Source organism: Thunnus maccoyii, chromosome 11, assembly GCF_910596095.1.
Source record: "Thunnus maccoyii chromosome 11, fThuMac1.1, whole genome shotgun sequence".
Lineage (NCBI taxonomy): Eukaryota > Metazoa > Chordata > Actinopteri > Scombriformes > Scombridae > Thunnus > Thunnus maccoyii.
The window spans coordinates 20,773,594-20,791,197 of record NC_056543.1 but is presented as its reverse complement, the minus strand read 5'-3'; the positions used below and the strand labels follow the sequence as shown (position 1 = coordinate 20,791,197).

General features: G+C 39.0%; 2 protein-coding genes across 2 annotated transcripts; one reads left to right on the top strand and one right to left on the bottom strand.

The window, feature by feature from the left end:
- The first annotated feature begins 3,589 nt into the window (after positions 1 to 3,589).
- On the top strand, positions 3,590 to 10,602 carry pdzk1 (PDZ domain containing 1). Its single transcript, XM_042426361.1, has 8 exons — positions 3,590 to 4,798; positions 6,197 to 6,406; positions 6,537 to 6,750; positions 7,618 to 7,950; positions 8,041 to 8,237; positions 8,322 to 8,546; positions 8,630 to 8,953; positions 10,099 to 10,602. The coding sequence occupies exons 2-8, from the start codon at positions 6,200 to 6,202 to the stop codon at positions 10,150 to 10,152; spliced, it is 1,554 nt and encodes a 517-aa protein (XP_042282295.1). The 5' UTR covers positions 3,590 to 4,798; positions 6,197 to 6,199; the 3' UTR covers positions 10,153 to 10,602.
- Positions 10,603 to 11,071: 469 nt separating this feature from the next.
- On the bottom strand, positions 11,072 to 17,536 carry si:ch73-390b10.2 (Golgi pH regulator). The gene is made up of 14 exons (XM_042426320.1): positions 17,296 to 17,536; positions 15,846 to 15,905; positions 15,197 to 15,300; positions 15,004 to 15,110; positions 14,781 to 14,882; positions 14,455 to 14,575; positions 14,209 to 14,289; positions 14,024 to 14,133; positions 13,823 to 13,911; positions 12,341 to 12,433; positions 12,076 to 12,171; positions 11,674 to 11,763; positions 11,488 to 11,553; positions 11,072 to 11,389 (listed from the first exon to the last, which is right to left on the bottom strand). The coding sequence occupies exons 1-14, from the start codon at positions 17,335 to 17,337 to the stop codon at positions 11,183 to 11,185; spliced, it is 1,368 nt and encodes a 455-aa protein (XP_042282254.1). The 5' UTR covers positions 17,338 to 17,536; the 3' UTR covers positions 11,072 to 11,182.
- Positions 17,537 to 17,604: the final 68 nt, after the last annotated feature.

Below are 17,604 nucleotides of genomic sequence, written 5' to 3'. Positions count from 1 at the left end.
AAGTGTAGCTCAAGGGTCTTAACAACAAAAAAAATAACATGCATTAAGTGCTTCACATGAAAAAAAGATGTACATAAGATGGAAAATAAAACTCACTTGCTAATAATAATGATAAAATAAGATCAAATAATGTGAAAATAGAGAATGCGCACTTAAACGAAAATTAGCATAATCGTTCAAATAATTCATAAGTAGAGGTTATTTTCTTAATAGGGGATTGTAACTCAAAAGTAATGATTTCAGTGTGCTAGAAGCAGTCAGTAACAGTGTTAGTTACGGATAACAATAATTACTTGCCCTGCTCTTTTGAGTGACAACATCACCACCATCTGTTATCCAATTCCAAATGAACTATCATTTGTGATAGATTAACTGTATCACTACAATAGTGGGTACGATTCGTTTTGAAAACTTGTATGAACAAGACCAGAGAGAAATCAGACACAAGGTTTGAGTACAGTGAGAGAAAATATGGTGCAGTATGTTCATGCTCTAATCATCATTTAGCTTTCTTCAGTCTGTGCTCCTGTTTGGAAGAAAAGCTGCAGGCCTTATAGGTGAAAGACTATGACAGCTTTGTTTGCAAATGAAATCAGGTGCCACCTTACCAATGCTTTAATAACTTGATGCCCCTAATGATAAAAGCGCCTGTGGTGGTTTAACATGCGCACCGCCGCCCTCATGTGGTGTGTGAGCGCACCTCCCTGTCTTTGGCAGGTGGTTGAAGGATCAGCATTAAATTAGAAATATTACATTCATGTCTCATTCCTGTGTAATTATAGAGCGTGAACCTGGTGGGAATCTGTAAATCTACAGTCTGTGAAGGTGACTTGATACAATTCCTCATCATATCATGATCATCATCATAATTACCATCTTTAGGCTATCAACCCTCCTCCTGAAGACACTAACTGAAACCTATTATGAAATGTAAAGGATCTTCCACATACTGGTTCTGTGTCTTCCCGTACCTTCCATCCTCCAGCTGGGATTGTAAAATTGATATCTGTGGTCACTTAACTTATTTGCTCACTCAGCAACATTCATGGATGGATGATGTGGGACCCTCTGTCTGAGCTATAGAGCAACAGCATGCTGCAAGAGCAGAGAAACTATTGTTCCCATCCATTTCCTACCAACGGTCAGGCTTGTTTCCTTTTAACCACGACCACAATCATTCCCTAACTAGTAGTTTCAGTTGCCTAAAGTTAAAGAAGACAATATAGGCCTGTATATAGATACAAATATATGTAATTTAACAGTCATATGCATTGTGAAAGACATTGACGAACAATCTCAGAAAATGCTCATATGGGTCATTTTGGAAAGCACTAAGGCCTTGTTTTGTTATTTAAATTAAAGGACTTAGTGGTGCTACTGTATAGGAAAGCTTCAGGAGGAGAATTATCCCTGTCTGATTGAGTAATTGTTTTATTTTCATTAACTATAATTGCTTGTTATACACATTTTGTTATACTTATGTACTTCCAGTACTGTGGCCATGAGGACATTAACAGTAGTAAGCTCTGACTACAACTACCACTGCCAGTATAATTACAGTTTCAGTGCCTCGACCTCGCTGTGCTCCTGTGTTGTCCGAAGACACATCAGCACTGATGGATGTCAGTGTGCTTCATTGTTTTGCGAAAGAGCAAACATGCATAGAATACCTGTATAATCACTGTATAAATATTTGCAATGAAGATCAGGAAAAATACCAGTAAGTTCATCGAGGTGCTTCATGTTCAGTGTGTTCTGGTTGTGATTTGATTATTTCAGTGGAGCCACATTTTCAGACATTTATCCACAGATCATTCTGACTATATTTTTATTATCATTTATTCAATTTTGTCTTAAAAATGTTTAATATGCTTTTATAAAGTAAGCATCAAACTTTATATTAAAGTTTTAAAATATCAAGATAATATGTTTTATTCACGTTGGACAGTGGTACTATATACTGCTTGTATAGAGCTGGAGGTGTGCCATGGACGTAATATATTCCTGGAATGGGCCTGCCCTGGACAGGTTTCATGCCTGTTTGTACAGTACAAAGCAACAGAGACACTGTTTGTTAGGTTGAAATGTCGCTGTTTTCTGAGGCGTGTTATTGCCGTGGAGAGCTGGGACCGTCCGCTTGGCCTCTGAACGCTCAAATGACTCTTAGAGAAAAACAGGGGCCATTATTTCTTACGGCCTACCTCTAATCTTTCTCCTGGTCTAATGAGCTGGCTCTGGCAGGTCATGTGTAGAGCCACTTAACCCAGATAAACAAGCCATGTGAGGATGCCAATCAAGACGAAGAGAGAGACTAGCGCTCCCTGTTGAGATCAGTAATCACAAAATGGCATGACATGTTGATTACTGATGCTCCACTGCTGATGAAGGCATGTTGGAGATAATTACTGATGGTGTGGCACTTTACAGCTCACATCTGTATCTTCTGCTGCTATGGTATATGCATACTTTTCTGCCGTTATCATAAACACCACTAAGATTATGTTTCAGATCAAACAAACAACTGGAGGTTTCATCAATCTAGGCAGTCAGCATCACGGAAATACATTCAGCTATGTTTTTTTTCTGGCAAACACAAAGTGATGACTGAAGGCAATGGATAGTGAACGCATCAGTGCTAAGCCAAGCTGAAGAGGATTTCTGTCTCCTTCCACTCACTTCATCTCCCCTCTGCTTGTGGCTCCTGGACCTGGGATCGATTGGTCAAACATTGCTCCAGACCAGTGGTGAGTGTGTGTGTGTGTGTGTGTGTGTGTGTGTGTGAGTGTGTGTATAAGCAGTGAGACTGACGCCCCCAAACCTGCACAAATTTTTCCATTTGCTATTGTTGTTCCTAATTTGCAGCACAGTCCTGCACCCTTATGTTTTTCTCCTAAGTGCTATGTGAAAACAGACTTACAGTAAAGTGCTGAAAAAGGCCAAAAAGAGTGGGAAAAAAGAATGATCATCTCCAACATGTCAACTTTTCAGGAATTAAGAAAAACAGCTTGATGGCGATGCACTATTCACATGAAGAGCTTTGAGAGTTTTAGAAAGTTTGTGGTTACAGATTGATTTCAACCTGTGAAGGAGCTTGTGATTCATCAACTGATCCCCAAAATTGGAGATATGAGGATAATGCCTAACCAATATTACGACATTACTCAGTAATGTCAGACTCCACCAACAACAGAACATACTGCTTACTTTACACGTTAGTACATCAATAATTAACACTCTGAAAGGTTCAGAGGTTCAGAATGAGTAATTTATGTTTGATACCAAAGTACAATACGGCCCCTTATTTATTTATTTATTGTAATCATGTGCAATTTTAAATACAGGACTTCCACTTGTAATAGAGCATTTTTACATTGTGATATACATGCTTTCACTTATGTAAGAGGTGAGCACTTCCACACTCTGTCAAGATAGATATTTTCCAACCCTGGCTGCACTGTGTGAGACTGTCCAGTGATCATCTTCAGAACAACAGTAGATGGCAGCATCATGTTTGACAACGCACCAATTGAATTGACTGACCTCTTTTAGGGTCAAAACCATTGTTATCAAATGATTGCTGATGATTGAGTGTACCACACTATCACTGGATCAATTAATGGTTTTCTCCTAACTGGTAATTACAGTCTCCATGGAGGCGGTTTGAAACTAAAGATAACTGAATTCAGAGCAGAATTATTAACCATGGTCACTCTACAAAAACCTCTTGTTGTAGACATCAGCATCTATGAGCACAGTAATGAATCAACCTTTACTGTTTGCAGATTTGTTTTGCTTGGCCTTGCTTGAGTTTTCGTCACCTTTGTCCCATACCAAGGACAGCAGTATCATAATAAGCCTTTTATAACCAAGGGACTCTCCCATAGTTACAGACAACAGCAGCCATAAACCTGGTAGACTAAACTACACATAAACTAACTCTGCAATTTGTAAACTTTACAGATGATGTTGTAAAAAATAAAATTTGTCCATTAAGTAGCAGGTTTTTCGAGCAGACTTCCATGCAGAGTAAAAACCACAGTTTTTTTTTAAATCTGTTTTTATTCCTTTTGTTGTTGTGTTATGGTTGTTGTACGTGTATTAATTGTTTATATCTTGCTGCAAATACTGTAATAAAGATCTAATGAGGTAGTGAGCTGAAACATACAGTATAAAGCAATACAATTCAATTGCATTAGAAACTACAGCATAATAAACAAATAATAAACTATAAACAGGCAACTTAATTTAAACAGGTGCCAAATATTCCCAAGGTGTGTACATTTAAAAACATCTCAACAAAATGGTTAAGACAGTTTTTTTCACCATCAACACCCAAAAGATACTTTTTCCTCTTTATAGAGAGCTTTAAGTAAATTTTCTTTCCATAAATAATCAAAATGTTGAATACTAATGTGATTTATGCAAATGAGTATGCACAATATGTATTTCCCTTGATGTAGTTTTGACTGTATTGTGGATGTACTGTAATGATTCCTGACATTGCTGATTGCCACCTGCGTCATGTACCTTTGACCACCCAACAGATCACTGCTTCATCTTCTCTTCAGAGGACAGACCGCACATGTTCTCTTGAGTCATTCTTAACACGAGCCATAGTTAAATAACTCAGCCTTTAGGCTCACCTTTGGCCTGTCAAAGTCCCCTCAGAGACAGGGAGAGGGCGAGGGGGAAGGGGGAGGGAGTGAGGAGGAGAAGGACAGGTTGAAGATACAAGATATATCAGCTAAGCAGTGACAGGTGAGCTCTTTGGACCAGGACACCAAGCAGAGACGAGCTGGTGAGTTTGATTTCAATGATTTCATATGATATAATTATATATCATATAGAGCCTGTCCAAATGAAAGAAATGTCCAGCATTGCATACAGCAACGGTTGGGGTCAGAACCTCCACAAGATGTTACAAGATGAACCTGAAGGAGAGGAATTTTTTACAGACCTTCTTCTAATGTTTGCCATTTTCGAAAAATTACTCGATAGTTTTAAGTGTGTTTACATTATCTCAAGTGTATTGTAATTTTGATACTGGATCTACTAACCTCTTAATCTCTGCAGTACCCGCTGTTGGGGACATGTACAAATTCACATTTGTGAGTGCAGTTCAAACCCTCCAAAGAACTTTACTTTTCGGCGGTATTACAAGATACCTTGTTTTTTTTAACCTCGAGTTGCAAAATATTCAACGTTTGATAAAATAGCATGAACTGTTCTCTTGTAAAAGATAGAACGTCATTATACACACATCACATGAGAACGCAAAGCTGTTGGAATACAGCATCAATGAAAAACTAATGACTGCACACTCACTCCTAAACATAAATTCCTTTAAGTGTTTGGATCTTATTCAGATGTTTGCTGGGTCATTTTGACCAGTCTATGTTAATAAACTTGTGGTAACTCTTTTACATCACTGACTAAAAATTTTGTCAGTAAAAAGTACTGTTGCAGCGGTGAAACATTTGTCATGATGAACATCTTACATATAACATTACAAACAGAATTTTTCTAAATTTTTAAAGGTCGAAGTGGATTACAATATTTTCTGCCTTTGCTGTTATTCCCTTTTCGTACATACACATCAGCGCACATAAACACACCTGTCCTTACACACACCTCCTTAACAGTCTATAAGACGTTTACAGAGACATTCAAAGTTCAGGATGTCGTTTAAAGTCAAGTCGTCACCACGTTCAGTTGTGCCTTGCTATTAACCATTAACTGGAGAGCTGACAGGGAAGATTAACTTGGCATCTGAAGCTATCAGCACTTCTATGACTTATTCAGGTTCAGGGTTATTTGCTATTAAATGAATGTTTGTGCTGGAGGGTGACAGTGGTGACAGGAAAAAGGAGGGGGGTTATAAATAAATAAATAAATTCAGTAGCTGCAGCCATCCTTTACTGGAGCATTACATGAACATAATGAAAAACATAGCACTTATTTCTTTCACTTGTGCCATGGTCAAGACTTCTAGGACTCTAGGGTTTTTTTCTATGTACTGTATGTCTGTGTTGATATGAATTTGACAACTTTTAGAGGTAAATGTAATGACTATAAACAGCAAATTGTGTTCCCTACAGTCAAAAATGCCAAAGGATTCATCGCATTTCTTAAAGGACATTAGAAGATAAAACTTGTGATTGTGTGTGTACATTATTTACCCTCTCCTCCATGACAGGACATGGCTGGGTACAAGCCCAAGGTGATTTCTCTAACCAAGAGGCCGGGTCAGACATATGGCTTCTACTTGAGGGTGGAGCATGGAGAGGATGGTCACCTGATCCGCTGCCTGGAAATGGGAGGTCCAGCTGAACTGGCTGGCATGAAAGATGGAGACCGCATCCTACGAGTTAATGGAGCATTTGTTGATGGACTGTCCCATTCAGAGGTAAGCAGGATGTGGACTTATTGCAGTGCATTCATCAAATCAATAATAACTCTTAAGACTGATGGTATTATGCTGTGACCTGCATCTTTCTTGTAACCCTTCAGCAACTGTATGTGTTCCCCTGGGATAGGTGGTGGACCTGGTGAGAAACAGCGGGGCAACCGTCGCCTTCCACATCTTGGATGAAGCTTCCTACAAGCAAGCGAAATCAGAGGGAGTAAACCTGTCTAACCCTCACAACACACCAGTTGCCAATGGTGTGGCCAAACAGGCACCAAAACCCAAACTCTGCTACTTGGTCAAGTCCACGTCAGGCTACGGGTTTTCTGTTCGCTCGGTCAAAGGTGAGCTAAGGAGGCAGGGCAGGGGAATCGCAATTTGGGAAAACATAAAAAAGTAAACTTTTAAAAACATATATTACTACATTGCTGGATTACCCTAGATTTGCTGTCCTTGAAGCGCTAAATTGTTTTGGTATCACTTTCTGACAAGACACCCTTCAAAGGGGTTTAAAGGTTGTAACTAATGGCTTTATTAATGATTTATAAAGCAGTTATAAGCTATCAAAAAGAAGTTAGTTCTTAAATTCATCAGGAAGACTCCTCCAATGGACTGTTTGTCCTCTGATCTTGTGGAAAACAGCTATGGTAACACTTAATTCTACAGGTCTTTAATTTTATACAAATTCCCTGGAGTTTGTCAAATTTTCTGACAGAAAAATGTCCTAAAAATTAACCGTTAAATACCTGCAAATTACAGGAAATTTGTATAAAATTAAAGGACTTGTAAAATAAAATGTTACCACAGCTGCTTATTACCAACTTATTGACATTTACAGCAGTAGATTTGATGGATCATTGTGAGAACCCATTATTAATAATGTTAACATTTATAACTATAGACATGGCTAATTCGAAAGTGAGAAGCACAACAACAATCCATGTATTTTGGTTCAGTTGCTCTTCAGCGTTTTTACAGAAGGTCAGAGGTCAAACGGTCCATTGACTGTCCATTGTCATTCTGGAAGACATACACCAGCCAAAGGAATTTTTCACACCCTGCCAAACGAAATGTTGTTCCTATTAATGGCTTGTAACTGATTTATGAATAACTATTATTTTTAGCAGTCTGATGATGAGAACTGTCTCTGTAATCTCAGCTCATACATTTTTGCTATGTTTATTCAGTATCTTCTGTAACATTCTCTTTAGGTGAGCAGGGTTTGTTCATGACAGACGTGCTATCAGGAAATGTGGCGGATAGGGCAGGGGTCAAAGAAAATGACCGTCTGGTGGAAGTCAACGGGGTGAACGTGGAGTACTACACACACGAACAAGTGGTGGACAGGATCAGGCTGGCAGGCAGTAGCATCATGTTCCTATTGGTTGACAAGGAAACAGACAGGTACTACCAGAACAAGCGTATCAAGATAGAAGCCTCATTAGCTACAGTCAGTCATCTCCCTCACGAGCCATGCATCATTGACATGACCAAAGGATCTAATGGGTATGGTTTCCTGCTCAGAGAGGAGCCAACCCAAACAGGCAAGTTAATCAATTAACTGCTATATTCACTAACATTAAACTGCAGAGATGAGGCTGTGTTTTGACAGTACACTCATTGATGCCATGCAGGACATCTCATCAAGGATATAGACAGAGGCAGTCCAGCAGCAAGAGCAGGTCTGAAGGACAGAGACAGGTTGGTGGCTGTGGACGGTGAGGAAGTGGACAGCTACAGCCATGAGCAGGTGGTGGAGAGAATCAGGCAGAGTGGCAACAAGTGCTGCCTCCTAGTGGTGGACAAAGACACGGACATAATGTATAAGAAGGTGAGGCAGGGTGCCACAGTCAAACTTTAGTTGCTTCAGTGTAGAGTGCAAACAATCTATAATGTTATGTTGTGTCCCACACAGGGGAGAGTGTCTCCTATGCTTTTCTGGGAGGAGAGGAAGGACTCCCTCTTTCCGCCTAGTTACACAGAGGCTCTCAATTTACCTGTTCCTGTCCGACCACTTGCACCTGTTCAGGAGAGAGAAGAGGAGCTCAAGCCTAAACTGTGTAAGATGGAGAAGACTGCAGCTGGCTATGGCTTTCACCTAAACGGCATCCAGGGTGTGTATGGTCAGTACATCAAAGAGGTAAGACTTGCAAGAACATCTGCTTTATAACCATTACCATTTTAAATCAACCTGTTAAAGATCTTGGATGCACTTTGTCTCAGGTGGTGAAGGGTGGAGCGGCTGACAGGGCAGGTCTGGAGGACGACGACATTGTGGTGGAAGTGAACGGTGTGAATGTGGAGCAGAGCAGCCATGAAGAGGCAGTGGCTATGATTCGCAACAGCGGCAACTCTCTGGAGATGCTGGTGGCTAAAAAGTGCGTCTATGACCAACTTAAAGCTAAAGGAGTGGCTATCACACGCCTGCTCCTCGGGGAAGCATCCTATGTTCAAGTCCACTCTGCAGACATTCCAGAGGCCTGTAAGGAGGAGAAACATGAGAGACCAGGAAGACCAGAAACTCCCACTGAACCAGCGAGAGAGAGGGTAAGCAGAGCTTTTGAAAATGTCCACAGTTTTGGACATGCTAGTGGATGGTAATGTTGGTCTGTCAAACCTCTGTCTAGACTGAAATATCTCAATAACTATTGCCATTAAATTTTGTCATGAATGTATTATAGGAACTGGATACTGGACTCATATGGCGCCTAGTCAATCAAATGAAAATTGCTCACTGGCACATGAGCCAACAGCGTTTTCTAGCTTCTCAATTTGCTTATGCGTTGTGTGGACCACTGCACATGTGCAGTAAGTTTCTCCTGCTGGCCCTGCCCACGAGTTTGCTTTTCTAGGCTTGTGTAAAGTTTTATATTTATGAATTTATAAATATAAGACCTTCATGGATAAAAAATGATTAAAAATACAAGGAGTAATACTTGACCTAATTTGCAGTTTGAGGTGTCCTGTCAAGTTTTACAGATGAAAATGCTTTTTGGGCCACAGGAATTTTTTTCGCTGCAATACCGTGAGTGATGACTAGGGAAAACTGGCAGCAAGGCTGAGTGGTGGCACCGTATCCAGCTTTCTTAATACATCCATTCATTTTGTACACACATTCATGGTCTCCAGAGGATGAATCCTAATGAATTTGGTTATCCTCTACCTTTTCCTCTAGTGTGGTACTAGAGGAAAGTTGATGAAGTTGACATGTGTAGTTTTGGGTGAAATATCTCAACTATTGGATGGATTGCCATGAAATTTGGTACAGACATCCATGCCACCCTAAGGATGAATTGTAATAACTTTGGTGGCTTAACTTTTCATGTAGTGTCATCATCACTCATCATAGTGCCAATTAGCAAATGTTAGCATGCTAATACACTAAACTAAGAGGGTGAATATGTTTAACACTTTATCCCTGCGAAACATCAGCATGCTAGCATTGTCATTGTTCGCATGCTGACATTAGCATTTAGCCCAAAGTACCACTGTGCCAAAGTACAGCCTCACAGAACCGCTAGCATCGCTGTAGACTCTTGTTTACAGATGGCCACGTACTTGCTGCATCTTCACTAAGTGCAAGAATCAAGACATGTATCATGTCAATCCCCCTTTATCGCCTAAATAAAAAACCAATATCATTAAATGTTCTGTGGCTAATATAATTGTGATTTTATTTTCTCTCTTCTCAGACCTCATCTGTGTCATCATCTTCATCTCAGGACACCATCGATGAGAGACTTTGAGAAGCCCACTTTATGGACACGTTTCCTGAACTAGCCTTTCTCAAACCAATGTTGATCCATCATTCTATTTTTTTAAGAATCAGCTTTATGGGCTTTACACATCCAAATAAGATCACAGAATAGACAAAGGAGAGAACAGAACAACGACTATAATTCACCTTTAAAATGTCTAGCATCTTTCAATCAGAAGAATAGTTTCATCCACTGTATGAGCACTGAGAACAAAAACATGTTCCTGAATACTTTTGTCTTCCTTTGACGCCAACAATAGATTGTTGATGAACCTGAACAATGAACAGTGATGTCTTTCTCATACCTGAGATTACCAATGTTACTAAGATTAAAACTACAGCCCCAAGAACTAAGACCAACACTAATAATGTTGCCAGTAAATACAGTGGCCTTTTATGGGGTTTCTCTTTATTAACACTACTGCATTTATTTTATTTAAATTGAACTCTGCTTTGTTGTTCCCAATTTCTGAAATAAATGTAAATTAATGACACATTCCATGAACAGAAATAAATGAACACATACCATCTGAATTATGTTTTTACTGTATAGATATTTGTTTATGTTCCCAATTGAATGAAAATACATCATTTCTTTATATTGTAGAGTCCATATACACCTCAGTGGGAGTGAAGCAGGGATGTGCCGTGAACAGTACAGCTCCAGTGTGTTCAGACAGACTAAAAGAAAAGCACAATTTGGCGAAAAGACTGAAAATTTTAAAGCAAAGAAAACAAAGTGTTTGCATTTTGCAAAGAACATTCAAATTTCTAATATCAACATTTCTTCTGTAAACACTTAAATTCAATATAGTCCACTTTCAAAGCTGTTGCCTGATGTGCTCTAATAGATTCCCATCACTTGCATCCAACAATCAGCCATTCCTGATTCAGGAAGAGGCAGTGCAGATAATTATATCCTTTATTTTAAAAATGAGATACCTGGATATCCCTTAATTACAGATTACAAGTCCCACTGTGAGTAAGAAGTCATGTCCAGGTGGGAAAAGAGTAGAGGATCAGAGGGCCATGTGTTTCTCTGGTGACTGCTTGTGTGCAAGATAGAGGAAGAGGATGCTTGACAGGGCGCTGACCAGGAAGATGACATCAAACCAGCGGTGGTAGAAGTTGAACTGCAGCTCTCCCAGCACCTCTGACACAATGGAGCGATATTCCAGCGGCATACTCATTCGCATCAGCAGTACCGATGACACAAAATACATCCCCTAATATAGTGAAACACAGACAGAGAAATTTCTCATTCAACTGTTGTGCTTAGGCTGTACTCTGTGTAATAGGACAAACATAAAGCAAACACACTCACCATAATCTGAGCGAGGACAAGCACGATAACATTGGAAGACTTGCTGCTCGATATCGCGTAGAAGAACTAAAAATGAAGAAGCATCAAATCTTTGGTTAAAAGACATACCATTAAAAAAAAAAACCCTCAGATTTATTTACCTCAGAAACTGTAGCCATTTCAACATGTTTCATGCCACAGTTTTACCTTCGTGAGGGTGATGAGTAGGCCTCGTATGGACGTAACGATTATTATTCCCACCAAGATGAAGGAGATGTGTTGGGACCAAAACTTTACCTGACACAGAGGGAAAGAAAAAAAAAAGAAAGGTCAAGCAAAGTAAGGAAGAAGAAAATTAGAGTAGGGAAAAACGATGACAGCTTTCAATCTGTATTAATCTTTTATTCATTTAAATTCAAATGAGCTGTGAAGACTCAATCAAATATATGTCTATGTGTAAAAAGATTAAAAGTGACCATGACCAGGTTCACTGCAGAAAAAGCAGACAGAAAGATGACAACGGGCAGCTGTATGACATGTGACTCTATTTCTGCAGGTTTGTATGTGTGGGTGTATAGCAAGAGAGAGGGAAAGAAAATAAGGTCTTACATCAAACTGGATGCCCAAGTAGTTCACTGTAATTTCGATCCCCCTCGTCACTGGATCCGTCTTTCCAACCCGATCAAACACAATGTTTATAGTGGCCTATGACAGACAGAATGAGACTTAAAATGAGGCAAAGTCCTTTTTAATCTAAGACAATTAACAACAAAACAAAATGTGATTATGTAACTGAAGAAGCGCCATAGCACTACAGTATTTATGAGTGTGAGAAAAAGACACAATGCCAGAATATGACTGTGAATGTTCTCACCATGAAGATTTTCCAAACACAATAGATGGAAAAGAAGTAGCCGAGGAAGTTGAAGTATTTCCCCTGGAATGTCTTTGAGTACTCAATTCGCTCCTAAAGAAAAAAGCAGTGTTTCAAGTGTTAGATAAGAAATAGATAATCATTTATCGTAAATAGGCAAACAGGTAATCAAAATGGGTGTGTGGGAGTGTGTATAGATAAATGTGTGTCTATGTGTGTATCTGTAATAGCAGTCAGAGGCACACTGTAGGCTAGTGGTTTTCAGTGTCAGAGTCCTCCTGGTTTTAATTTAAACCATTAAATCAGGTACTGATATAAATGTCACGGTTGGCTGCAATAGACTATGTAACCTGTGATAACCAAGAGTAGATCTGCTATTAAAAGTTTAGATACACTTCCTGAGATGGATGTGTATTATTTTACAGATATCTGAGTTTAGGTGTACTACTTATCATTTATTACAGTGATGTGAAATGAGTCATTCTTGATAACAAACTCACACAGACCTTTAGCACTAGCACTGAACTCTGCTTACTCAGCACCAAATGGAAGACAGAGTGGCTGACAAGGAAAACTGAACATTTGGCTCTAAAAATCCAAACACTTGTCTCTGGTAATTCTCAAGAAATCTCCTATGGGATGATAAAGTTGCTCTGTGTCTTCTGGGTGTGAACGTTTGAACTGTTTGTTATGATTTCAGCAATATATTTTATAAACCCAAGTATCTTACTGCAGCAGTAAGACATCACTCTGCTCTTGGTTACCTTAGTCAGACAGAAAGTAATTATGGGTCTGCATGTAACGAACCCTATAATGTGTGCTCTTAGGTACCTCTTAATCTTTTGACTGGCTAAGGATTCCATCAGCAGCACTCGCCCACCCCTTTTGCCCACTTCAATAATCAACTGAGGGGGAAGGAAGAACTACACAAAAAGAGGCTAAACACAAACAAGCACCCACCCCTGTGCCCAGGTTAACAGGTAATAAAGCTGCAAACTGATAACATTCAGCTATTGATTGAGGATTTGCTTTGGGAGACAGACCTTTGTTGACTGATTCTTAAGAGGGATGGGTGGTCCTTGGTAGTCACCCCAGATTACACTTCCTATGAGCCTTCACATGAATCATGAAAAAATCTGAACCATAAACTGTACAGATAAAGACACAAAGAGCAATGAAAGAATGCCATTTGGATTTAGAAGGTAAAGCCAAATGTGCAGTTACAATAGGGACAACTTAACTAGCCAGAAGGTCAGTGTTGAAAACCTGCCTTTCACTCATTTCTTCAAAAAGAAAATCCTAAGCAGTCAATATAATAAACTAGTTTTTCAACTTGCAGGAATCTTGTGATAGGTGCAAGCAGCCACATTTTCCACATTTGAAAAAGTTTGTTTTTAATCCATTTTGTGTTTCCTCCTTAGTTCAGTGGAACATGGTACGCTTGTGTGTGCGTGTGTGTGCAAGTGTATCCACATGTGTTACCTTAGTGGCTTGCAGGTCCACAGTCTCAAGAAAGAGTTGTCGACTCAGCTCCTCTAAAGCATCGACCTCCTGCTGGATCAGAGAGAGGTCTGGACGGAAGAAGTCAAGGCTGACATCTACTACATATACCACAGATTATTTGTTCAAAGTTATCTGGTAACAGCTTTTTGCCATCTGTTTAAATATTAGTCTAAAGGATACTTTCGCTGCCTGTTTGTGTGGAGGTAACACTCTTGATCATGCCCCAGAATCCTGTCTGTTTGTTCTGGTCTTCCCCACGTTGGTACATCTGCCTCCGTGTCATTGCAATTCTACACATAAAATACAAGCACATTGTCATTTCACAATAATTTGTTTTAGTAATTTATTATTTTTAATTAACTCACCGTTTCTTCTTGCTGACAATCATGTCCATAGTTTGGAGCAGCCGTCTCTCCAAAGCCAGGATGTCACTTTCTGTTACATTTCTGTGAACACAACAAACTAGAAAGCATGAAGATAATGGCAGCATGTGGCTGAGTGCTACCATGTAAACAGAGATACACCTGAGTATAGGAATTACTAATGCATTAGCGGGCTGTGTGATTCAGCTTCTAAAGGTTATTTCAGAGAAACCCCACAGCCGAGCTTACCTGAGAAAATAAGACATATACGTGTAGGGACAGTTGACAGCACCAAAGCCAGACAGCAGAGCCATGAGAGTGACTCCTATCACACCAACACGACTGATTAGCTGCTCAATGGACAGGATGCCTGAAGAAAAGACAACAACAGACTGAAAAAAGCAAACAAAAAAGCATCATTTGGTTTTTTTGCTTGCTTTTCAGCACTCTTTGCAAATAAAGGACTCTGGCATTATGAGAAACAAAACACCTATAATGCACAAATGTTTCAAATATTCAATGCAGATCGGTATAAAGTTGCCAAGTGCCAAGTGAGGAGAAGGTTGCACACTCACCGTGTTTTGGACTGAGGATAGGAAATGGGTCCCCCAACTTCCAGAAGAAATACATGAAGGTAAACCACACCATACAGGCAAAAAGGAGCCTCTGTCTCTGCACTGCACACACATATAGGAAACAGCTTTGTGAAATACTTTGTGAAATACCATCTGTCAAACAGCATCAGCTATTTTAGTAACAGTGTCTTATTTTTCAGTAGTCAAAACTGGCTGTACTTACGCAGGCGTATATTGCTGACAACAAAGTAACCGATGTAGAAAGGCACCACGAAGATGAGAACTAGCAGAATCACATACAAATTCAGCTTCCAGTGGAAATACCTGGAACTGTGGCAAAGACATGGAGGTTAAAAGTCTTCATCAGCAATAAGCAGAAATGAAACACAGTTATATTGCACAGAAAATGTACTTACCTACTACTTAAGGCACCCAGAATCTCAAAGATGATGAGCTCAAACATGGTACATGAAAAAGCGAAGGTGACCGAGAAAACCACCTGAACAACGTACTGACGCACCTGTCAACAAATACAAAAACAGACCTTCACCACAGAGTACATCCAGTGATTGATATACAGTAGGCCTACAGCTCAACTAATGATGATAAGATGAATGTGCACTTAGCCATGTAATTTAGTATTAATTATGGGGAAAATATTAATTTCTTTGAAGAAATCTCAATTTAAAGTCAAGTAAATATCAATTATTTGTTCATTATTGAAAACTTTCTCCATGTATGTTCATTTGTATGCTTAACTGTAATACATTTTCCCATTTACACACATTTTGCTAAACTAATGTGCACTGATTAAAAGACTCTCCAGGACACCCTAGCAATTAATTGCAACTGTACCATCCAATCACTGCCAATATTTTCCCTCTAATTAGTACTAAATTACATCATTCTTTCCAGGAAATCTCTTGGAAATTATTAGGAAATTATGGACCGGTGAAATAAAGTGTCATGTTTTTCTTACTGGAATTATCACTGTGTCTGAGTGAGTAGTCAACACACTCATGCTAGTGGTTATTTGTAAATGAATGCCTTGTAATAACACTTTACCTCATAGTCTTTGAAAAGTTGCCGCATAAAGAATAACCATCCAAATCCAAAGAACAGCACCTGTGTTGGATTAAATGGAAGTAATTTGGAGTAGGGAAAGAAGGGGAAGATTACATTGTTACATTTTGCAATTAAGAAATGTTCATCACAAATAAATATGTTTTTCCTGTCTTGGTTTCATCAAGCTAACAAGTGCTTAAACAGGTTTGAGTCAAGACTTTGAGGGGTATTTGTGCGCATGTGTGTTTGTTTCATTAAACACATGATAACATGAATTTCCCAATACTGATATCACTTTTTTGAACCTCTTCAGGCAGTTCTCTTTGCCAACAATCAAATTGGCAAAACAGTTAATTTCACATCCAGAATGCACTAACGCAACCAAAACACATGTCTCAGCTTCAGCTCATCCTTTCATAACTAACAAAATGTAACTCCCAAAAAAATATTTTGGGACTCAAAACACAATGTCCTAAAAGACACTAACAACAAGTAGAACTACAGTATCACTAGTCTTTTGAGAATCTTTGATTTTTCATAAACCAACATCACATTACAAAACAAGGATGCACCTCTGAAATCAGAAATGCTTCAATATACTGAACAGTATTATTGCCAGTTTTGCATATAGTAAATCCAAAGTGCACAAGATGAAACTAAAGAATAAGTAAGGACAAATAAGTGTACATACACCATGTATAGGATAGCTATTATTACACAGATATACAGTAATGTACTGCAATGCCAACCCTGTCTTTTGACACAATTACAGTCAAGTTTGTTTTTCTTCTTGCTCCTACAGTTGAAAGTTAAAGCTTCGCTGTGCAGAAAGATGTATGAGCAGAGTTTGACACTAAAAGAATGTTTTCACATTCATCTGCTGAAAGTGGAAAGTTTCTCTGAGCTCACTGAAAATCCAGTTTTAAGTGGTGGGCCTACGAGCATGATTTGTGATATCACAACTAATTAGGAAGCCAATTATGGTCCAATATTCAACTTACACAAGTGTGATGTAGAAACTTGAAGCTTCCAGTGCACAAACACTGAGAATGGACTTTACAGTGAAGTAGGAGACATCTTTTATCCAGCAGTTAACTTTTGAAGTGAAAAATATTAGCATATTTATAGATTCTGGATTTTTGATGAGAGAGAAGAAGGAGATGCTATTTTAAAGACTTTTGAGTAGTTTGTATGATGGTATGTAAATCTGAGAAACACTGAATCTTACACAGTGTTGCTGGTGGATGAAAAGTTACCCAGAGCTAAGTCCATAAAGACTTTTCCAACCCTTTGCATTTAGCTAGAAGTCATGTAAAAAACGCACAACAATTAACTAAACAGCTAGCTAAATAACATTTAAAATAACGCTATTTAACAACACGCTCTGGATATTCTTGTTCAGAGGAAGAAATAACGTTACAGTTTGTCAAAATGTACCAACTCAACAAACCTGAGAGGTGAACATGATGACTGAGTCCACCAGAAACGACATGATGTTGTCTATTAAACAGCCTTTAGTCCGCCAAAATGTAAATGTGCAGTTGTATCAGGGTGAGGGGCAGTTTCAGATCATGCTGACATAAAAAAAAACAACCAGTCTTGAACACAAAAACCTTTGTTATCCTGATAATTGGCTCATTTTTGAAGCGTTTGTCGCTCAGCTGTCAAGTTTCAACGGCAGACTACGGAGGTATACGTCATCAAGATGAGTCCGACAAAAACACTTCCGCCGCAGGACTGTGACGTTTACAAAAAACTC

What these genes read in the sequence shown, in the direction of transcription:
- pdzk1 (XM_042426361.1), top strand. Translation starts at nt 6,200, where the DNA reads ATGGCTGGGTACAAGCCCAAGGTGATTTCTCTAACCAAGAGGCCGGGT. An exon ending in TTCTGTTCGCTCGGTCAAAG is followed by an intron (nt 6,751 to 7,617) that starts GTGAGCTAAGGA and finishes CATTCTCTTTAG; the next exon opens with GTGAGCAGGGTTTGTTCATG. An exon ending in CTGAACCAGCGAGAGAGAGG is followed by an intron (nt 8,954 to 10,098) that starts GTAAGCAGAGCT and finishes CTCTCTTCTCAG; the next exon opens with ACCTCATCTGTGTCATCATC.
- si:ch73-390b10.2 (XM_042426320.1), bottom strand. Translation starts at nt 17,337, where the DNA reads ATGTCGTTTCTGGTGGACTCAGTCATCATGTTCACCTCTCAG. An exon ending in CTGGGTGCCTTAAGTAGTAG is followed by an intron (nt 15,111 to 15,196) that starts GTAAGTACATTT and finishes TCTTTGCCACAG; the next exon opens with TTCCAGGTATTTCCACTGGA. An exon ending in TGGACCTGCAAGCCACTAAG is followed by an intron (nt 12,434 to 13,822) that starts GTAACACATGTG and finishes TTTTTTCTTTAG; the next exon opens with GAGCGAATTGAGTACTCAAA.